Source organism: Lachnellula hyalina (genome assembly GCF_007821495.1).
Source record: "Lachnellula hyalina strain CBS 185.66 chromosome Unknown contig00032, whole genome shotgun sequence".
Classification (NCBI taxonomy): Eukaryota; Fungi; Ascomycota; class Leotiomycetes; order Helotiales; family Lachnaceae; genus Lachnellula; species Lachnellula hyalina.
The window spans coordinates 191,457-214,673 of record NW_022157146.1 but is presented as its reverse complement, the minus strand read 5'-3'; the positions used below and the strand labels follow the sequence as shown (position 1 = coordinate 214,673).

Sequence of the window (23,217 nt, the reverse complement as noted above, 5' to 3'; positions counted from 1 at the left end):
TAAAATAAGTACGCTTATTATACGCTGCTTAGTCCCGTCAGTGAACGTCATTGTTTTGGTGGCGCTTTGCTTATTCTACAGCTACGAGATACAGGCTCCGAGTAATTTATACCCTTTTCTTTAAGAATTTTCCCCATCTTATTAGGAGCAAAAGGAAACAAAGCGCTCTTTAGTGAAAACGAGTTTCACATTTGGCAACTTGTATGTCCACCCAAGTCAATGCCAACTTCTCTTACAACCTAGGAAAAGCCCTGCATTTCTTTTATAAGATCTTAACTTACAGCTAATTACTTATCCCAAGAACTTTAAGGCAACTGCCAGAGCACGGGAAGAGAATGACGAGTGCGCTTTGGAAATCCTTGCTTAAATATCCTTCGGCCTTGCCTGGCATCCAACATTTTGTGTCCTCGTCTTTGCATGAACATGTTTTAGCGCTAAGCATGTCGAGATTCTCGTGTGATGACAGTAATTTCCTTCTTGACAGCAAATAATCACCAGTCAAACATCAAGTACAGTTTGATCGGTTTTCACTAGCTAATGAGCTGTCTGTAAATAATGCATAGCAGTAACATCGCCTATCTATTCTAATGCCCGGTCTCAGGACTTGAAACCCATAGTTCAACAGCTAATAATATCCTCCTGTTCTAGTTATTGATGGATGATGGTTTGGGCATCTCAGAATATTCATGCCCAGTTAGGGCATTTTTGGATTTTTACCGAGAAAGAGAATTGGAAAAGATCGTTTAGATTCTATTTCTCAAGGAGAATTTGTTCTCCTTCTCCAATTATAAAAACGGTATAAAAAAAGTTCCTAAAAATACTAAGCGGGCGAACAGATTTGATCTATGGTTAGGATTATAAGCCAGGATATGGTGACGCATTAGCACAAGTCACTTTATTGCCTTATGTCACCAAGCGCCATTTATAATTCAATTTTTTCTGGAGTATCTTCCAAGCTGTGGTTATATTAGCGGTTACTACAAGCCTGATTTCTGTTCATTTTCGGGGACAATACTCAGGGAAGCACAGCCCCTATTTTAAGCGAGGATGCTACGACATAAATCATTACGCTGCGCATGGAATTTGCAAGGAGATTGTGCTTTGCTTTATCTGCGATCTGATTTTGGTCACTGCTGCTAATTACACGCTGACAGAGTAGTAAGTTTAGTAACACTTGGGTGGCTAGTTTGGAATCATGCGTATATACTTAGTTCCTTAAGCAAATCTATAACTATTTGCTGACAAGTAGACAATCAAGTTACAAGTTACGGCGCCTTCATTCTAGGCTGCAAGCTCCCGGACTACAGTATCTATGCTTTTTGCAACATACCTAATATTATGCTCATTCACTAAATAGATCAGCATCAAGTGGACGAGCGGTAATTTTTTGACCCAGACTTACTTCCAGGAATCGCAAGTCTGCCTGAACACAGCATGTAGACGTGGTACCGAATTCGTAACGCAGAAACATGCGCAGCAGACAGACCTGTGTAGCAAAACATGCCGGTCTAGATATACTACGGTGAGTTTATATCTCATAACATTTACATTGCTCGTGCATACCTGTTGGAGTAAATGATTCCAAGACCCTGGGGTTCCAAGTTTTTGAAACTCTTCATATAATGACACTCTCATAGAGCCGATTCTCGAAGTCATCTCTTTCAAATTTCTTAACCATTCGTTTCGAAGACTCTGATCCTGGAGAATAACGGAAACTATGCGAGCGCCATGCGTTGGGGGAGTCGAAATCTCGCCGCGTTGATAATAGGCCAATTGACCTTGTACCAAGTCTTTGCTGATGACATTGCTGGTTACAACATGAAGTGCACCGACCCTTTCTCCATATAGCCCCATGTTTTTGGAAAAGGCTTGGGAAATACAAAGCTCAAGACCTCTGCCGACAAAGTATCTAACCGCCCAGGCGTCTTTATCAGGATCACCGGATGCAAATCCTTGATATGCTACATCAAAGAAAGGGTGTAGCCTTTTCCGTGATATGAGGTTTGCTAATTCGGTCCATTGTCTCTGGTCTAGGTCAAGGCCGGTTGGATTGTGTGCACAAGCATGCAAAATAACAACATCTCCTTCCTCGGCCCCTTCAAGCGCTGCAAGCATACCATCTTCATCAATTGCCTTGGTTTGCGGGTTGTAATAAGGATAAGTCTTTCGCTGAATGTGCTCTCCGACTAATTTCCAAATGATGTGGTGGTTATTCCAGGTTGGGTCGGAAATCCAGACTGACTTGGGCTTCAAGAAATCAGCGAGTAGTCTAGCTCCGACATGGCATGCCCCAGTTCCAGATAAAGTTTGCATAGATGCAATTCGGGAGCTTAGTTGTGGTTCTAGATCCCGAAAGAGAAGAGTCATGGCGGCGGTGAGGAACTCGGAGTGCCCACGGATTGGTAGATATTCGTGTGTAGGAGCCCGGTTGGAGCATATCTCCATTTCAGTCTGTCCTGACGTTAATCAGCCTTCCACGGATAATAATGGCTTGGGTATGACTGACTTTTCGAACTACCGGTAAGACCCATGGCTTTCCATCCGCGTCGCGATATGCACCGATGCTGAGATTTACCTTTTCAGGCGAGGGGTCGATTTCGTATAAGGCTGTGAGTTGAAACGGCTCATCTTCCACACCTATAGGAATCTCCGCAAATACTGATTTCTGCATTTTGTATTTCGAGAGATACATACTCTTTGACGATTTGCTTTAAGAAGTGACTACTTACGCATTGAAACTTCATATATGTGGGAAGTTAAATTAACCCGGCATCGGCCTAGATCACATTTTTTGGTCATTCTTTTGTCTGTGAAAACAATAGAGATAAGATAATACGTGAATATATTGATATACTCCTACCATATTGGTAGGTCTTGTAGGTCTGGTACACATTTTGGAAAGGATCTGTTCCCTTATGTGCGGATTACACCGATATATATGTCAGAGCGAGCGCGGAAAGCCGATCCTATCTTTGCCAACTTTCTTGCTTGATCACTCGCTTAATAGTAGGCTTAATAAGCAGCACAAGGGGCCCTCCCCCTTAGTGGGCGCAAGCGAAGTGTCCATGCTCTGCGTACTTCTAAGTCTGCCGAATATTTTTGCGTGTAATATAATGAATAGATGGCAGACTATCGATTAGAAAGATGCCTCTGAGATTTCCAATTTAGTAGAAACATTACAGAAATCGCACCGCATTTAAGCGTAACACTTTGCTTTCGCGTGATACTTTGTTTCTCCCACTAAGGGGTGGGGGCCTTAGCGTGTTTACGCCCACTGTTGTATTCTGGTCTCGGAGGGCGTGAAAATTTGATTATACAAACCAACGGAGGGAGGTATCGTAGAAAAGAACAAAGATGGAGAGCAATCAAGTCCCTCTGGAATCACATCCTCGACATGACTGTCATCAGAGAAACCTCGTCTCGATATCAATAAGTGATCCCGCACACCCGTTTTTATTCAGTCGCGTATGTATCAGGCCACCCAGCAATTCAAAGTTTATGACTGATTTGCTTTCAAGAAAAAAAGGTTATACGCCGCTCTTGTCACAGGTTTTGGCTACGCCAGCAGCACACTATCTTCGAGTCTTCCTGGAGGCGCTTCTTCTTATATCGCAGAGCATTTTCAAATAAAGAACCAGGAATTAGTTGTCCTACCACTGGTTATCTATCTCGTGGGCTACATTCTCGGCCCACTCTTCCTATCTCCACTCAGTGAGCATTATGGGCGGAAGCCAACTCTTAATACGGCGAATCTTGTATTCTTCGGCTCATCGATCGGCTGTGCTCTTGCGCCGACATTCGCGGCGCTTGTAGTATTTCGTTTCTTTGCTGGGCTTTCAGCAGCTGTTCCTTTGACAGTGGTTGGAGGCGTCTATGCAGATCTGTTCAAGGATTCAGCTAGTCGGGGAAAAGCTACCGCCTTGTACACAATAGTAAGTGACACAGACAGAATAATAAACGGTGTCTGAATTAACCATGGCTAGATTGGCTCAATTCCCACTGTTTGTGGGCCCACTTTATTCGCATTTGTGTCTATTCCTAGCTTTCGATGGTCTTTTTGGCTCACGAGCATTTTATCCGGTCTGCTAGGAATTGCTCTAATGTTCCTGCCGGAGACCTATCTTCCCAAACTCGAGAAGATGAGAGCTCAACAACTAAGATGCGGAAAGGATTGTGCAAACTCATTTGCACAGATAGAGTTAGATGGCCGAACCTCAATAGCTATATTGGGTGCCGCCTTGAGCAGGCCCAGTCGCATGTTTTTTGGAGAGGCTGTGGTCTTTTTCTCCTCATTATATGCCTCGCTGATATATGCGATTCTGTTCCTTCTCTTTGCAGCTTACCCATATATCTTTCATGGCATTTATGGTATGTCTTACGGCATCTCTGGGCTTGCTTTCCTCCCCATGGGTCTCGGCGTGCTACTGTCCTACTACGTTATCTTTCTGTGGGATAGTTATTATGTGCGAAACCTTCCAACAGCCTCGGAGAGACAATGCAATGCCGAGTACCGCAGGTTGCCACTCGCTTGCGCTGGCGGCATCCTTCAAGTCTTCTCCCTCTTCTGGCTTGCCTGGACGTCGTCGTCTTCAATACACTGGATAGTGCCAATGTTATCTGGGACAATTTTTGGAATAGCCCTCATGCTCATCATGGTCTCAATCTTCAACTATCTAACAGATTCTTATGGGATTTATTCTGCTAGCGCTTTGGGTGCTGCGAGTTGCGTCAGAAGCATGTGTGGGGCTTGCCTGCCACTCGCGGCTCATAGCATGTATAGTAATCTTGGCGTTGCTTGGGCCACGAGTATTTTGGGATTTGCAGCAGTAGCAATGATTCCTATCCCTTTTGTGCTCATTATATATGGCGAGGCTATTAGAGCCCGGAGCGAGTTTTGTGTAAAGGTCCATCCACACGATGATATTTTTATAGAAAGAGTAGAAATAGTTTCAGTGACGGGAGTCTAGATGTGTTATAAGAAAACAAAATATTATCTTGATGAAGAGTGAGGCTTAGCTAGAGTCGTAGCTTGTACGTGGCAAGGAAGTTGAGTAGACAAAATGGTTGGATAGACAATCTTCTCTTAAGCAACATTATTGTTGTTGACGAAAATCGATTTACAATTTCGTGTGCTTAGACGTAGTGTTGAAGATATGAAAAAATTAGCCTAGTGCAATAGTGCTAAAAGAGGTATAAGTGCTTGCCTAGACGGACTTTTCCCTCCTAAAAGTACCGATCAACATTCACATAGTCAAACTTATACAAGGGATGAGAGAATACCAATCGACCAGGACTTGGCATTAAATATCTTGTTTTTTAGCCGCTAAGTGAGTTGTGAATTACTTAAATGAAGAGCTTGGAAGGACTGTAGGCTTATAAGCAATAGACTGAGAGTTTCGATAAAAAGTCCCAGAGTGATGTGGTGAAGAAGTAGCTCTATCGGAGTGTGTTTGCTCGGCATGTGGGAGGCAATGTGAAGAATTCGTATTGTAGACATATCATAATCCAACAACCTAACAGAGTAGCTCTTGTTTCCCATACCATATCTTAATCAGATTAAATGGCTTAGATTTTGGGACGAGATGCATGTATCGGTAAGTATACATACACCGCCGCGAAACAAATCCAACGGCTTGGATTCAATGAAAACACTGATATCAATCTCCCCCACACCATCACACTCAAAACCATCCAAGCCCCAGCCCCAATTTCCCAACCCACCCAGACCACCAAACAAGACCCCCAATGACACAAACCCCAACTACAAATCTACCCCACCAACTTCCACCATCATCCTCAGCAACCGCAGATGAAGGTGGGATGTATCTGCGCTGCGGCGGCGAGGTCACACTAGCATACGCATATGGTTCTGCTCTGCGAGCCGCTGGATATCCGGAGAGCGTACCGTAATGCCTCGCCGGCTGAGGAAGTGGAGAAAGAGAGGGAGGATTGTAATACGTGCTTGCGGGTGGGGGATTCCTGGTTTGTTGTGAAAGAAGGGGGTTCCGGGTTTCGAAGTACGGGCTTGTTGTTGTTCTTGTTGAGTTGATGAGTGGAGTATGGTGCGTATGGATGGCATCGGAGCTGACGCGGTGCGGGCGCGGTTGAGATTGCTGGGCACGAATGTAATCGTAAAGCTGGGATTCTGAATCAACCTGTGGCTGCGATTGCGATGTCGAGGCAGCCATGGTTGCTGGCTCCCGTGTGGTGTCGGTGGAGTTGGCAAGGGCACGGAGTCGACGAGGGCTCGTTTCGTACAGCGTTCGTGTCTCTTCCCAGGTCTCTTTTTCCAGACCCAGGCCCTGCATCAACACGCCATAGCTCTCCTCATCCAGCCTGATCTTATAGGCGCGGCATACCTTCTCCGATGGCCTCTTCTTTACGAAGGTGCGCAGGGTAGAGACTTCGACTCTGTAGACGTGTTTGAGGCGGACGTAAGATTGTTTGTGCATCGACTTCTTATTTTCGAGATGGAGTTGTTTGGTGTGATTGTGGAGACGGGCGGTTTCAGCATCATCATTGCCTGGTTGCGAGATGGGAAGTGAGGGTTCTAAGTATTGTCTCTTGGTATTGTATTTTGATAAAGGCGTACTGCCAAAGGACGTTGTCTACTCATTTATTTCATCAGCTATTCAGACCTTTCATCTTCCCTCTTATTTTTCTCCATCAGAGATAAGTACTTACATTAGCAACATCACAGACTAGATCTCCTAAAGTTGTCGAATTCTCTTTCTGGCGGATCTTCAGAACTACAACGGGGTGGTTGTACGCGCCGTCTTCCATTTCTTCCAGCGCTGGGCATTTTAGGCAATTGACGCTACTATCGAGTGGGCTTTTCAAAGGCAACCAGACAATACAGCCCACGCATATATCGCGAGGCCGAAGCTCCTTTCGTTCATATAATGCATTATTCGGGGTTGAGCGTGGAGGTGGGGTAGGGTTACACAAGGCTGGGGTAAGAACATCATCGTAACGATGATATGCTGACATATTCTTCAGCTTATTTCTGGTTATTAGGTGAAGCAAAAGTGCAAATAAAGCTTCAGACAAAGAAAGCTTCAAAATAAGAGACAAATGACAGAAGAACGCGATGACATTGATCAAACTGCAATAGATGTCGATGAGCTTTATCCTCTGCCACGCAACTCGAATCAGCCTTATCCGTTTGGACTGCAGGGGGCCGCATTGAACGAGCACTGCCAGCCAACATCCAAAGGGGGCGGGAGTGTGCGAATGGTACGATTTGGAGGCATTTGATTGGTGGGTTGCTAGGCTGTAGCCTGTCTGCATGGGCTCTCACGGGATCAGCGCTTGGGGTCGCATGTGAGGCGGGGCTTGGAACGGGTTTGATCCATCAAGCTATCAACATGATAATTCTCTCCTGGATAATTCGGTGGGTTTGAGAACTACTTGTCAACTGTAGGCTGCTACAAAACGCTTTCCAGCTCTTGGATAAGATTGGCAACTCGCCACGCAGAATCATAGCCATCAGCCCTGGGCCATCAATCCCCTGCGCCGCTGCTGCTCAAAGATAATGCCATAACTGCATTTAAAATTTTGCTCTCCTCCGAATATCGACTTCTTGCTATTTGTTTTCAACAAGATTAGAACGTCCAGAACTGCCACAGACGAGAAGGGCAGCCAGAACAGACCAGTCTCCATGGCCATCCAATGTCAAGAGCCCTAGTCTCTCACCCATATCTTAAACTTCGTATCCATTTCCAACCGCCACGGATTGATTCGGCCCACAGTGAGGCTGCGCATTAGAAAGTCCCACAGCGACCATTCGGAATTATGCGCGACCTCACGACTTGCAACGCATCCCAATTCGCCTCTTGCGAGCGTGAATAGAGATTTGACAGGTTGGCAGGTGGTAGCCCTCCAACCCAACTTCGTGTGCAGCCTCGCGATTCGCGATTTGCACGTGCGAAAATGCGACCAGGCTAATGTTGTGCATTCGGTACCAGTGCAAGCTCGCAAGAACATGGATCGAGTCTTTGGAAGCTGTAGCAAGCAGTTTGAGGTATCGTATTTGTGCCTGCCAATTCTCTACCTCGAAACCAAAATGATGCATTGACTTGGTTGGTTCCCAGAGGCAGGGTTCGTAGACGCCGAGACGATTCCGGGGGCGAAATCTGGCCGGTATACGGGAATAGGGAGGACTAGAGATGATGTCGTCGAGTTCTTTCTGCGAGATACGTAGGTATCAAGCTCGTCCATGATCTGCACTTGTGTTAACTCTGATCAATACGATGATACACGAAGATATGCAATACGTACTGTACGCACGCGATGTCGCACACCAGATGCCCAGCGATAGAAGCGATGTCGTTGGCGGGCGGAGTCTGAGGACGAAAGACATTTTTTGTTTGCTAGGCAAGGCATCAAACAGTGTCGAATCCAGATGTTCTTGCCACCACCAACAGTAGCGGAAAACTTCTCAATTCTTCGAAAACCCGCTCTGCTCGAAGTAGGCTACTTGCAAGACCTTTACAACCAGCGCTTGCGGTCGCGTTGGGCAGCAGCTGTGGTTCGAACTCTCACTCTCGCTCTCGACGGAAGTGTAGGAGACACGTATCAAGAACATAAAGCAATTCTTTCTTCCTCTACAGGTAAAGCCAAGCCCACACTTTCCACTACTCCCGCCCCCGCCCCTGCCCCAAAATCAAAGAACGAAATATATACGAAATATCTCAATCCAATGCCAAAAAACTAGGCCTAGCAATAAATAGAACATTAATATTCAAACAATTAAAAGTCAATCCACCACACCAACCCATACTGGTATGGCAGAACTATCTAGGAACCGCACGCACGCACGCCTCGCTCATCTCATACATACAAATAAAGAAAGCACATGTTTCATGCAGATCACTCTAAAAGTCTATTTCTCAGCCGCCCTACCCACTTTCATGCCCGACTCCCCTTGCTATCGCTCTCCATTTCATCGTTCGGCTGGTCGTGCCGTGAGTACATCTTGTACTCGATACTATCCTTGAAGCTCGTCTTGCCGCTCTCGACTTCCTTGCGTGTGGCGGTGAGTTTGGATTTTGGGAGGCCCATGGATTCGAGGAATGCAACGGCTGTTGTATCTGTTAGTGTGATGAACTTTTTTAGAGGGGTGGGATATCTTACAATCTTTCCATTCGACCTCCTTTCTCTTGCTATCCCACTTCAACTCTCCAGCCATGATGTCAATAACCTTAGGTAACGCCTCCAACGCAACCTGTGCGTTCAAAAATGCAAGACGGGTCCGGCGTGCAATGACATCGACAGCTGTCTGCGCGTACTCGTGTCTAACAGCATATCTGACCTCGCCATCAATGAATGGGTAAAGCGGGCTGATCCTCTCTCCACGCACAGGATAACGCTGTTCAGTTGGACTGCTCAACGCAGCGACAGTCCACGCTCTATCACCATACGATTCAGTCAAATGCTTCGCAACATCTGTCTCGAGTCCAAAATGTTGGATCAAGTTGATGAACAGCGTCTTGCTGAAGCCGTGCGCGCCAACAAGCTTAACTTGGTGCGTTTGACATGTGCCATCGAGACGTGCCCCGTCGTTAACCATTTCGGTTCCGGAGACATCGGGGGCGTTAGGGAAGGGCGCTGGCTTGAGCGCGAATTCCTTGATGGCCTCGTCGACGCACTCTTCGGCCATTTGACGGTACGTTGTCCATTTTCCTCCTGCACAGGTGAGGAGGCCTGCTGGAGAAACGTTTATGAGATGGTTGCGAACAAGAGATTCGGTATTCTTCGCGTTGGGATCCTTGACGAGGGGACGGATGCCGGACCATGCTGCGAGGACGTCGCCGCGGCGGACGTTGATGTCGGGTGAAAGGTAGCGTCTGATTTCAGACAGGATCCAGTCAATTTCGGTTTCCTGAGGGATAGGGTTCGCGGAAATATTACAGGGTGCGTCGGTTGTACCGGCGATGGTGTTGCCTTGCCATGGCAGGAAGAAGATTACTCTTCCGTCAGAGGTTTTGGGGTCAATGAGGCCCATCTTTTGAGGACTGTAGTACCCTGGCAGGACGATGTGGACTCCGGAACTGGGGGCAACGATTTCCTTGACTTCATCGTCATCCATTTTTCGGATTGAGTCTGTGAAAGGTCCAGTGGCATTGATGATACCCCTTGCCCGGATGACGAATTCTTCGGCCTTCTTTCCGTTCTTCTCTGCAACAATATCTTTGACACGGGCCCCACAAAGCTTTCCGGATGCATCTTTTTCTAAACCGGTGACTTCGATGTGATTGACAACGGTAGAGCCGTACAAGGCAGCCGTCATGGCCAGTGACACATTCATTCTCGAATCATTGTGAGCTCCATCGTAATAAACTAGAGCTCCAACCAAGTTCGTCCGCTTCAGCATAGGGAAGGCATCCAAAGCTTTGCTCTTGGTAAGAAAGTAGGAACTTTCAATGCCCTCCGATCCGGCCAAAAAATCGTAAGCCTTTGTGCCAATCCAGTAATATGGAGCTTTCCACCACTTATCCAATGGCAGCATGATAGGAAGCCAACTCGACAAATGCGGCGCCGTTTCCAAGAAGAATTTCCGTTCCCTCAATGCCTCCTTGACAAGCGCGTATTGGTTGTAATCCATCTCGAAAAACGCCTTCTCTAGATATCGCACACCACCATGTACCAGTTTTGTACTCTTGCTACTTGTCCCACTCGCAAAGTCGTCCCTCTCCACAACCGCGACCTTCAGCCCTCTCGTTGCAGCGTCGAGGGCGACACCCGCACCGGTAGCTCCAGCTCCAATAATTAACAAATCATACACATCATCCTCATTCGGCGGAGCAGTTGCAGAGCTCCCTTCGGCGCTGTTGCCAGCAAGCAGTCCCGAACCACCACTGCGCTTCAAATCCGCAATCTGATCATCTCTTGTCTTGACTTTCGGGAATCGTGGGGGGCGGAAACCGCCTTCGGCGCCGTAGCCAGGGGGAGGTACGGTTGCGGGGTTTGATCCGGGGATATTGAGGGGTCGGTAGGCATAGTAGAGGGAGCCACCACCGATCAGCGCAGCTCCCGAGGTGTAGAGGAGGGGCTTTGCGAGGCGCTGTCGGAATGCCATATTGTGTTGAGAGATGAGGGAGGAGGAGGAGGAGGAGAACGAGAAGAACGAGGAGGAAAAAGCGTGAAGAAGATGAAGAGGAAAAGGGATAGAAAAGGATGTAGGTCACGATGGAGCTCGGAGGCTTGGTCTGGGCCACAGAGCTAGCAAGGTAGACCACCAACCCGCTTTTGACGATACTGCCAAGGTAGGAAAGCCGATCACAGTTTTATAAGACAAAGCAATTGATATTCAGGGCATGTACGGTAGGTAGATTCGGTTGAGTTGTGGTACAGAGGAAGCTGAAGCTGAAACTCGTACAGTACTGCGCAATTGGAGGTAGAGTAGGTGGATTGGTGGGCAAAAGAGATGGTGTTTTAGGATGGAGAGAGGATGCAATTGTTTGTTCTGTAAATAACCCAGGGCTCTACTGTATCGAATCCAGCCTACCCAGATTTTCCGCCAATCATGCAGCCGGGCTGAACATAGGCTGTCGGCAATCCTGCCTCGGGAAACCTTCCCCGGAGACTACGTAGGTACCCCTATGAAATCATCGCAAGAAATCTTCAATTTCTGCATTTCTTTCCCTGATTCACAGCGCGCTCTCTCTCCTTTTCTCTTTCTCCTTCTCTTTCTTTCTCTCTTTCTCTCTTCAGACCTTACTAAGACTAAGGATACTTATCACGTGCATCTTAACGCGTTCATCACTTCAGTCGCGTCTCTACTTATATGTCCTTTAAAAGCTGGTCCCTTGCAGTATTGCAGTGATTTGCCACCAACAGAAGATTCGCCCAAGTATGAAGGATTCCTCTATCAATAATCATGCACAGGAGCGATGAACTGCAGTGAGATTAAGGAAACCCTTTCTAGTTTCGACCGAACGCTGTGTTCTATGCTTGCTGCTGCTAGTTCTGATTTGTCCATTTCATTCATGGTAGTAGCAAGAAACTTGATCGTGGCTTCATATATCGGAGACCTGATCTTGCCGTCTGATCCCCTGTGATCACTTCTGCTACATCTACGTTCCATTATCTTTCTACTTTATTGGCTCTTGAATCTTTAACATGCGAGTCATTGCGCTGCTTCTAGCTTTAAGTCTGTTGTAATTCTGATCATTGCTTTATCTTTTGCAAAATGGTCAGCGGAAAAGCATACGACAATTGATGGGTTGAGCTACGGGTACGGGTGATGGATGGTGAGGGCGCAGAAGAGGGCATTGGGATGCGCGTAAATCTTTTAGCTCGAATATGAATGGTGAGTAGAATTCTGCGAGAGTTCTACAGAACGAAGTGATGACGCGGTGAAGAATCACAGTTGTTTCTACGAGATCTTAGCATTATGGTCAATTCGGTATATATCGTCAAAGCCAGGTCTTTTCGTTTACCTGCCTCAAGCTCTACAAATTTGTAATTGCAAAAACTAGGCCGGGACAAATTCAAGCTTGTAATACTTACCTTCTAGTTTTCATGCCTTCACTTCCTCACTCCAGACCAATTCTTCTGTATCAGTGTTAGATATTTCAGGCCGCTTCACTCTCACTGGAGTAAACGGCACCTTTCAAGCCGCCGAAAATACAGCAATCGAACCCCCGCACCCCCGTTCAAGCAATATCATTCATTGCAACAGCGCAGGTATGCTCTGTGATTCAGAAATGCCGCTGTTTTCGTAGCCCCTACAACGACTATAACTGCATCCATTTCAACATCTATATCTACACTTATTCCAAGTTCCCCAACTACCGCGTCGCATTCCTCTGATGATTTTTTTCAACTCGTAGTACCTATATCATGACATTGCTTCTAGAGTCATGGCAGGCCTGTTACTCCGTATTCGCCGCTTCCTTGAGATCCTTCATCATATACTGTACCGGCATCTACATCCATCGCAACGGACGTCGGAATATCCTCAGGGGAAGCTAGCACCCCTTACACCAGTGGAACAAGTTTCGACTACCGTCATTCGGGGCTCCTCTGTGCCGAATCCGGTTTACACTGCCCGTATTCACAAATTTTATGTTGCCCGTGCAGAAGTGAAGGCTGGGGAAATGCATATGCGGTAAAGACACGAGGCTTCTGCGGGCCGCGGAGTTAAGAGTATTGGGTATACATCGTACAGAGTAGGCCGGTACCCTTGCGACATCCGAGATCAATCTCGAAATTGTGGTTCGAGAGCGCTGGAATCGTTGTATAGGACAACGCCCGGAACTAGGATATCGGGGAGCACAGGGACGTGTATCTCAATTTCGGTACTTGGACATAAGAAATAGTTGAAGCTATTCAGGTTAGCACTGAACATTTCAGGATAATCAATCAACCTGTACAGTCTCTTCATGGAACACCAGGGAAGTAAGTACTGTATTGCCTATCCTGTACCATCCATCGCTCGTTGTCGGTCTAGACACCGAATTCAGCAACATAAAAAGACCTGGACCTTGAAGTAATCTATCCTACTTGCTTGTGAAGACGAGTGCAAATGTTTATACCTCTTTTATAATATGTATTTATACTCTTTGGAATTTTTCGCCGAGTATGAATCATTCTAATATTTTAAGGAATTGTGCCTCGTCCTCCAACGACTATGCTACCTCGATGGAGAATACGTACACATCTTCACCCTCATTTTCCTGACCTTTGATGTGATCACGTGCAATGTGGGGTACCCACCCCTCTAAGATCGTCATCGAAATATTTCAGTTGGAGAACCGAGCTTAGCTGTCAATTGCCGCTCCATACGTGTATCCAACGGTTGTTTATTTAAGCATTTGCAGTGGAGTGCACGCGGTAAACAGGATGTTCCGGGTTCTCCGAGTAGAGTGGTGAGGCCGTGACTCGTGAGGAGCTTTTTCACTTCGGCTTTAGGTATTTGTGTCCGTTGATATCTCCGATCTGCATATTTCACTGTCTAGGCGGGGTTACCATCGTTATAGTGAAGTCATAGCAACACATAGCACCAGAAAGTATAAGGTAGTGAGTGACTTGGTCTGCCGCTCTGAATTTATTAGTTGGCTAGGTATAAATATATATATATAAAGCCTCCTCCGCTGCTTCACTGTCCCTCCCCTTGCTTTGACTCAAACCTACATCCTACCATCAAATTCGCTCCACCTGTCACTAAACAACAACCATGGCTCCACAACTCCCAACCCGCAAGCTGGGCAAGAATGGTCCCCAAGTCGTCGCCGAAGGTTTCGGTCTCATGGGTCTCTCTGCCTTCTACGGCAAGCCCGAGGCTGACGAAGAGCGCTTCAAGGTCCTCGACCGTGCCCTGGAACTCGGACAGACGAACTGGGACTCTGCAGACATGTACATGGACTCGGAGGATTTGCTGGGGAAGTGGTTCAAGCGGACCGGCAAGCGTGATCAGATCTTCCTCGCGACGAAATTTGCCAACAAGAACGTCGGCGGCGCGTTCACCGTCGACAGTTCCCCGGAATACGCAAAGCAGGCGTGTGCTACGAGTCTGAAGAGACTGGGCGTGGAGCAGATTGATTTGTATTATTGCCACCGCGTGCAGCATGAGGTTCCGATTGAGAAGACCGTACAGGCTATGGTTGAGCTGAAGAAGTATACTTCTCCTCTGTCGCGTATTTGCCTGCGTTTTAGCTGACAGTTTCCAGCGAGGGGAAGATCAAGTACCTTGGTCTTAGTGAGGTTTCATCCGAAACCCTGCGCCGTGCCTGCAAAGTTCACCACATCGATGCGGTCCAGATTGAGTACTCCCCATTCGCCCTTGATATCGAGCACCCATCTGTCCAGCTCCTCAAGACGTGTCGGGAACTCGGCGTCGCAATCGTGGCTTACTCTCCCCTTGGACGGTTCGTCACTAAATACCCTGCTGTATGACTATCATAGAAATACCCACTAACACCCCATAGTGGCTTCCTGACAGGCGCCTATCGCTCACCCGCCGACTTCGAAGAAGGCGATTTCCGCACCTTCGCGCCCCGTTTCTCCGCTGAGAACTTCCCCAAGAACCTGAAGCTCGTGGACGGGATTTCCGCCATTGCCAAAAAGAAGAACTGCACGCCCGGCCAGCTCACGCTCGCTTGGTTGCTAGCGCAGGGTGATGATATTATCCCTATTCCCGGCACGAAGAAGATCAAGTATCTGGAGGAGAATTTGGGTGCTTTGAATGTGAAGTTGAGTGAGAGTGAAGAGAAGGAGTTTCGGGCTGAGGTGGAGAAGGCGGAGGTGCATGGGACCAGGTATCCGGAGATGATGATGGCGGGGCTGTTCGCTGATACGGTACCATTGGATGGTTAAGACGTCTTGAGGGGAAATTCAAGACCGGGAAAGCATCACTAAGATCACAGAATGTCAAATAAGCAAGCAAGTGAAAAGTATTTCCATATAAGCAAACATTATGTCAATTGATTCAAAGAGTGCTTAGTTTACATGCGGCACAACCTTTCTTGCCTGATTAATAACATCCATCCATCCATTCAATCCACTAATGCAGCAATTATTATATCTCAATATCTCATCCAAGAATAGAATACAAAACATCATCTCGACAGGTACAGATTAAGGAAATCCATTTCTACACATCTTTCTCGCTTTCTTCAGTAAAAACAACTTCTCCTACCCCACCAGTGCAAGATCACTTGAGTGGAGTTCAGATGGGTCAATGATCGAAGCGGCAAAGGCTTAGTTTGAGGTCCCAGTACCGGGGGCTGAAGCACTGCCGAGGACGCCAAGGGTGACAGGTAGTGCGATCTGGATGTTGGATCCGGATTCAGACTTGCAGACTTGGTTCTATTGCAGCATCAGTTTCATCTCCCATACTCTTCTTCAACACCGCCTTCAAAGAACCCAAGCCAAGCCAAGCCAATCCAATCCAATCCAAGCTGACAGAAAGAAGAGGGAAGGAACGCAAGGGAAAACAGAAACTTACACCAGGTCCAGTGTTCGAGCAGCAGACAGTAGTCTGACTACACGGCCCATCGCCAATAAGCGACACGGCACAAGTCAACGCGCTCCTGAGATCCAAGACCTCACCGACGCCATCGAGCGCACCACCGCCTAGGAGTCCGCCGAGCAGTCCGCCGAGGATACCGGAGGATGAGGAGGAGGCCGCGGAGTCTTGGCCCGGGACGTTGGCGCCGGAGCCCCCGGTGGGGTTGCAGCACACCTGGGAGGCTTGGGGGCAGTTGATCTGTGTTGTGAATGTTGTTAGTTGGGAGGTGAGGTAAGGTAAGGACTGGATATCGATGTGGTAGTGGGAGTGGGAGTAGGAGTGGAGTGAAGGTAGTTATCTGGCGGAAGGGAAGAGAAGAGATGGAAGGGGAGGGATGGGATAAGGGGAAGAACATACGGAGCCGACAGCAGCCGGGGGTGCGCTTCCACCTGCAGCACCGCCGCTAGGAGGGCTGCTGGCACCGCTGCTGGCACTGCTGCTCTGGGCAGCAGGGGCGGAGTGGACTGGAGTGGAGTAAGCCTGGGGCTGTCCAGGAGCAGCGGAGACTCCGAGGAAAGCAAAGGCCGAGAGGGCGAAGGCGGAAGTGAAAAGCATTTTGGCGGGTGGTTGATTTTTTATTATAATGAATGAAGAAGATGGAAGGATTGTTGTAAGTGAAAGAGTGAGTGAGTTGCTAAAGAGAATGAATTGAGATGATGAGATGAGAATGCTGGTTATTGATGAGGATGGAGAGATTGATTGAAGGTTCTAACTTGTTTGTCTTATAGTCAATGAAAGGTCTCTCAAGTTACCTATGAATACATATTCGGCTCTCATTCTCTCAGTATTGGGAAAGGTAATGCGTTCTGCTCTATTTGCACCGAATTTCATTTGTGTTGCGATGTTCATTCTCGTTTCATTGATCAATATTATGTTCTACGGGTGTGTACCAAAGGACAAAGATACCCAAAACACGTGCGATCTTCTCTTCACGACCGCGAGCATCGGCTCCGATCAGTGTCTTGTCATGTGGGGCGGAGGACTAGAGTTGGTATGGAGTTATATGATGCTACCACGGAATACCGCATTGCCAATTGCCTTGCACAAGTATGGGAATTCTTCTTTTGTATGAGTGATGATCTTGGGATTGCCAGGGTAGGAGTAGTTGACTATGGGCACTACGAGCTTGATTATATTTGGGCAGAAGATGTCCTGTTCACTTCGGCGGTTGATGGGTTTCGACACATTGAGTTTAAAGAGTATGAGTTTCAGTTGCCGGTGCTAAGATTGACCCGAGCACAGATTCCTCTCTCCTCCCCTTTCAAAAAACAGGAAGCAACCCTAGGGGTCACCAAACCTCATACTTAATTCTCACCTCTTACAAATCACCTGAACTTCATTCAGCGGACCCAATACTCTCGGTCTCGATTCGTGGGTGTAGTATAAGTTAAATATGTAACTAACCGTAATTCCGACTAGATGGTTCATGCTGTGTAAAGTGGACTCGTTGATCTAAGTTGAATTGGGAATATGGGGATGAAGCTAGCCGTATCACCGTCCGCCGTACAGCATCTCGAGCTGGCGATAGTCTGGTCCGAGTTGTGCTACCTACTGCTGTCTTACATGTAAACAAACGCCACAGCAACTTTGTGCACGGAAAGCTGTGTGGTGAATGAAGAGAGTAAATGGGATTGGTAGAAGTTGAAGTTAGTAGCTATTAGTGGTATCGAAGACGATATGTAAGGGGTCGCCACGGAGTCATCCGAGAGTACTAGGGCTATAGACTGGTAACACTTGACTTGAATTGCTTGTATCAGCTCAGCATTCACACGTAAGCTTGTTACTAAATTATCTGCGTATTTGTGATAGATAACCTGGGGCGTCCCATATGACATAAGTGGAATGCTGTGATCCCAAAATGCAATGCTTGACAAGCTGGGCATGTACGTCATGTTCCAGCCACCGGTCCTAAGTGTGTTCGAAGGATATTATGATTTGTACAGCTCCCCTCTACTTACCATCCACCCTTCAGGCTGCTATAGATGGATCATCGCTCTCATCGGATGTTCTGTACGCCTTCTTCAGCTAGCTGACTAAACTACAGTTTGTGACCAGTTCCTCAGCTACAAAGGCCCTAAAAATAGGAAAGGTTTCAATGTAGATTAGTATCCTAAAATAGCAGCTAGGCTAATTCTGAAACCTTTGCACTCGCGGTTGTCAGGCGATAGCTGCGAATGTCGTGCTCTGCCTGGCTGACTACTGAATTCGGCTTTCCCCTTACAAAACTAGGATTGGAATAACTATTTATGTTAAAGTTCGCTACGCTAATTATAACGGACTTTGGGCTTACCGTAATTCAGCACACATACTAATATTGATCAACCCAACCTAAAGGGATGTCCATTGAGCACAGTCCTGTCAGAATTGTGTCAAAGCCAAGGCGAAGTGCTATAGCCATACTGATGGCACTTGTGAGAGGTATATCCACTCCGCTTCTTGCCCGAGCATGGCATGCCACCTGACTTCTACTGATTATTGTTGTAGATGCAATCGCATGCGCAGAGAGTGCGTGATGCAAGTTCCTATTGTGCGGGGGAAAAAATAAGGGGGTAATAGCTCACGTGCCGTGTAACAACCACCCTCCTAATCAGCGTATAGAATTCCTGATTAGTATTAATGGTATATTTTCCTTATGTCCCACATTAGGATTTAGAAAGGGTACTAAATTTAACGTATAGTTTCATTTTATACTGCTTTTAGTATATTAAAAATTGCAATTAGTGTGAAACAGGTCAAAATTTGCTTGCGGTACTTAAAAGTTAATTCTATTAAAAGTCGACTACACTAGGACTTTAACCAAGTAAATTAATTACTTTCGAGTTAAGCAATTGATGGTGATAGTCGCAATATGTTCAAGTCCTATTATAAACTCTTGCCCTAGATTTCCGCAGCCCTATTCAATCACGAGGTGTATTAATTGCTCCTTCACACGTGTATTAGACCAACAGCAACAAGCAAGATAATGTAGTTCGCCTCATTCCAGATGTCATATGAGCAGATTGTTTCACTGCAGTAGCCATCCCGAGAACATATCCTTGATACTGATTCTGTTGAGCAACCTGTGTATGACATGGAACATAGTCCCACGTGGTGCCTTCATTTACCATTTTTCTAGCTCTATGTTTGCGGGCAAGATCAACTTTGCATTATGCGAGTCATAAATCTTACGAGAATCCTTGAACTCGAAGGATCTTGTCCCCGGCTTTTAGGATCAGTTCGTGTAGAGACTTTGCAATAGTAACAATCAAATATACAAAATCCGCGTAAAGCCTGACCTAGTATAGAAAGCTTCTACAGGAAATATAGAAAAAATGGCAATATTTTTGAAGATTGATAAAGAAAGGCAACGAAAGTGCAAAGTGCTCCGGCTTTCGGAAGGTCACCCCGCCCCCCCCTTTCCATTCATGCAGCAAGCGAAGGCCTCCAAACTTACAAACCCTCTTAGCTGCGTTGACCTTCTAAGACCTGGATGTACTTATACGTTGATGAGATAGTAAAGGAGTCGTCAAAGCTAATCCTAAAACGCCGTTGCGGACTTCAAATATTTCAAGTGCTTTTGGGCTCACACTGCGCAAACTTCTGCGGCACCAGTCCGTGATCCTATTTGCAATGCAGACCCTCAAAAGTCAATGTAGATCGTGTATTCAGCAATGGTTAATATCACCGGCTATGTAGGACTTACTTTCTTTTGCATCCTATCTCGGAGCGTCTGTCATGCAAGGATTTTCATTGAAAGACAATTCGCAAACCAATTCGGTCTAGAGCCTGCAAAGCGCATGAACTCTGGAGTAGGACTGACTTTGAACATTCTATAATAACCAGCTACAACCCACTGCACCTTTGACAAAGTTTAAATATTTGCGTCATACCATCGCTTCAACGAACATACTTGAGGGTTGAGAGATAGCATACAATGTCATATACATGCTACGTTATTAACACTAGTAAGCTCATGTACCTTTTACACGTATAATACAACGGTGTTAATACAGTTGCTCTTCAAAAACTAAACCGACGTAAGGAACAAGCTATATTCTTCAGCAAACTCCCATGCGAAGCTCCGATCTGCTGCCTTCGATAACGCCCGCTCTTGGGGAGAGAGCTTGCAGCAGGTTAGCTACCATAAGCCCCAGCAATAGAATGCCGGAATGGATTGTCCGAACCTCATTGCCTTTCGTGTTACTACAGGTCTACTTCAGCCATAGTAGTAGGCGAGTCCTATTCGATCAACTCCTGAGTTCATAGAATCTGTGCATCTATGATCACAGACTAGCTCAAGATATACTCTTTTCCATCACCGGTGCAACCAAGAGCCTCTGCTGCCGAAGTCAAATGGAAGTTAACTATAAACTTAGATAAGCCGTCGAAAAACACTACGTAATAGCAATACGATTCGCTAGCTACTAAGAAGCTCGTCTGCACACATAATTCGAGGACTTTAAGAAAGATCGGCAACAAACGACAGAGAGGAACAGACAGACTACTGCGTGTCATTGACGGGTATAGGAGGCATGGTTTTAAGCCATGAGTAATTAGTGCGCAAAGGAGAACAGACAAGTGAGTCCTAAACAACAAAGGTAGCCTTTCAGCTTATATCACATTTGATTGAGCTTACGCACGGTGTAAGAGAGTCTGAGTTTGTGCGATGTATTATCTCGCGGAAACAGTGATCACTGTGCACCGATGGCGTCTTATAGCTCTTGGTCTTGGTGTCTTTTTTGTTTATTGCAGTACATCAAGTTCTTCATCATCTTCACCGTCTCTCGTGAACTTCATACTGAAACAAATTCTTTATCTTTCTCCCCCAGCTTCAAATTCAACCTTTTCAAAGAAGTGTTCATTCTATGTGTTCTGAACAAATTTCATAATAGAGTATGAAAGCATCAAGTGATTGCCGATTTATGCACTTGAAGCTAGGCTGAGTTCATAATGCTATTGCAAGTGACTACTTGTGCAAGATATCTTTTATTTTACTCGTTTCTAAGTAGCTTTATGCAATGAATAAAATTTGCAGATGGCTGAAACTAACATAAAAAAATCTTCAAAGGGACAAGGGCTCCAAGGTTACTTTCTCACTGATACTTTCCTCTATAGGACTTACTACAGCAGGCACTCCTTCGCCTCAAAGCTTTGCATAAGAGAGGAGAGCATTGTCATGACTATTTTGGGAAGTTGGTCCCTGTCACGGAAGTTTCCCAATTAATTACTCTTCATTTCGAGTTCCCCGTTTTGCCTATGAGTAATATATCGGTGGCTAGTCTCATTTCACCACCGTCTCATTGATTCGTTGCTTCGGTTGCAGACTTTCACCTCGCTACCATTGCCAAGTGCAAATGGCGGTTAGAGCTGGCCCCCACGTGGTATCGTAGGAACGGCTTCATATTGCTTTGCATTGGAAAGAAATTTCACCTTGCAGTTACGAACTTACGACAGGTAGAATTTTTTGCACCTCCGCTGTTCAGACCGCTGCTTGCATCCAAACACCACCCAGGTATGCCGGAAAGCGTTCACCATCTCATCAAGCTGAATTCTCAAATTTCAGCTGTCTCGTATGCCGTGTATTGAGGTTATTGATCCACGTTGAAGATCGGCACTGCACTTTTGCGTGGTCAAATTGTGGAGACGCCATGGCCAGATTTTCAGTTCAGACAGTTCAGCCTAGACTCCACACATTCGGATGCACGCGTTCCTACCAGTAGCTTTGGTCGCCATCGGGATTGATACTCTGAAATAGATCCTCAATGCAGATCCTAGTGAGTTTACTACGTGCCCGTGACTACTATGTACTTACCCTGGCAGCCCAGGCCAGCCCGCTTTCATGCCGTTGCACTCGACTTTTCGTCCGTTCTTAACCCCGTATTGTGTTGTCAATGAATACTCTATTAGGCAGTCCGAACAGGAATGTGGTAGACACGGCAGAGCAGGAAGACGCCGATGCAGCCATAGAGTACTAGGGCGGAAGAACTTGCAAACCCGATGGCGTCTGCAGGTAAATTCCAAGCAACCTGCTGATGGGCCTCCTGACGTCGTTGGCGTCCTCAAGGGGCGTTCGTATTTGCGAGGTCGGTGATGTTTTTTCCATCCAGCGATAGGTTCTATTCCCTGCGGCGAAAGAAGTCGAGCTTCCAGGTTTTTATAGTAATGATTTACGGTGATGATTAAGTGATCCTTTAGAACTGAATACTGCTCTTGGCCTTTTCATTGGGCGAATAGGACGTAAAAATGTACCTTTGAAACCCAAAGTGGGAACCAAAATCCGTTTCGGCCATACGGAGCATGCCGTGTCAAGGGCGCCGAATCCGGAACACCTTGTAGCTCGGTAATGCAGGCCACCGGAATGCGGGACTACCGGGTGGAAAGAAGTCAACATCATTCGGTACTATGTAACCCGAAAGATCGTTGCAGCACATCCGTTAGCGTTGAAGAGAGCGCTTAGAGATTCTCTAGAGGCTAGGAGTCTTACTTTACCATATGGAGGTAGGCCGAAAAGTATGATCACCAGGGGCCGCCTATTCTTAAGGTACTACTACTGTATTGATTGGCTGCAGCCTCATTAACCGTAAACACTACTATTATATGTCCCTGTATTAATCCCTGGTCAGCGCATCTCTAAGCTGTACCCCCGTAGACTTCTATAATGTCGCCATGTTCCATTGCAGGGTCGTATTAAATGTTTACGGAATTTAAAACTTAGAATAGGTAACGCGGGCGTACGGAGTAGAAAACACCCCAAGCAAGCTTCATTCCATCATGACTAGGATCTTCCCCGCAATCCTGAAGGCCGGGGAGTCTACGCCTATGAATAGACCCCTGCATCAGGTTGCAGTTTACTATTATGTCGCATATATTACTTTTTCGTCATTCTGACTAACAAGACAATTGCCTTAGTATTTTATTATCCTTTCCGATCGGTACACTCATGACATCCTTCCTACAGGCTGGGCAAGCCACAAAGTTCAATTGAAAAAGTTCTGATAGGCTCACTTGGACAATCAAAAGGTAAATTAGTGAACGATTTCATTAATTAACATACAGCGCTTATAATTCAAAGAATAGATCGCCGTAGTCCATGCTGAAGAAACAGACCCAAGAACAGAGCGGAACCCGTTTTTACCATATGACCAATCAGAACAGATACTTTTGGTGATATAATGCTTTCCAAATTTGAATGAAGGACTAAGAGAATATTTCTGGAGACCTAA

At 46.4% G+C, this 23,217-nt stretch overlaps 4 protein-coding genes across 4 annotated transcripts; 2 read left to right on the top strand and 2 right to left on the bottom strand.

The window, feature by feature from the left end:
• Window positions 1-1,281: 1,281 nt before the first annotated feature.
• got-1.2 (putative aspartate aminotransferase, cytoplasmic) lies at window positions 1,282-2,671 on the bottom strand (the record flags this gene model as incomplete). The annotated part of the gene is made up of 4 exons (XM_031149460.1): window positions 1,282-1,349; window positions 1,403-1,508; window positions 1,564-2,451; window positions 2,507-2,671. The coding sequence occupies 4 exons, from the start codon at window positions 2,669-2,671 to the stop codon at window positions 1,282-1,284; spliced, it is 1,227 nt and encodes a 408-aa protein (XP_031007176.1).
• Window positions 2,672-3,354: 683 nt separating this feature from the next.
• Window positions 3,355-4,967, top strand: prlG_6 (MFS transporter; the record flags this gene model as incomplete). Its single annotated transcript, XM_031149459.1, has 3 exons — window positions 3,355-3,465; window positions 3,519-3,932; window positions 3,984-4,967. The coding sequence occupies 3 exons, from the start codon at window positions 3,355-3,357 to the stop codon at window positions 4,965-4,967; spliced, it is 1,509 nt and encodes a 502-aa protein (XP_031007177.1).
• Window positions 4,968-8,910: 3,943 nt separating this feature from the next.
• Window positions 8,911-11,080, bottom strand: GPD2 (Glycerol-3-phosphate dehydrogenase, mitochondrial; the record flags this gene model as incomplete). The annotated part of the gene is made up of 2 exons (XM_031149458.1): window positions 8,911-9,092; window positions 9,136-11,080. 2 exons carry the CDS (start codon window positions 11,078-11,080, stop codon window positions 8,911-8,913), a joined length of 2,127 nt encoding a protein of 708 aa, XP_031007174.1.
• Window positions 11,081-14,182: 3,102 nt separating this feature from the next.
• yakc_0 (Aldo-keto reductase [NADP(+)]) lies at window positions 14,183-15,321 on the top strand (the record flags this gene model as incomplete). The annotated part of the gene is made up of 3 exons (XM_031149457.1): window positions 14,183-14,622; window positions 14,676-14,873; window positions 14,934-15,321. 3 exons carry the CDS (start codon window positions 14,183-14,185, stop codon window positions 15,319-15,321), a joined length of 1,026 nt encoding a protein of 341 aa, XP_031007175.1.
• Window positions 15,322-23,217: the final 7,896 nt, after the last annotated feature.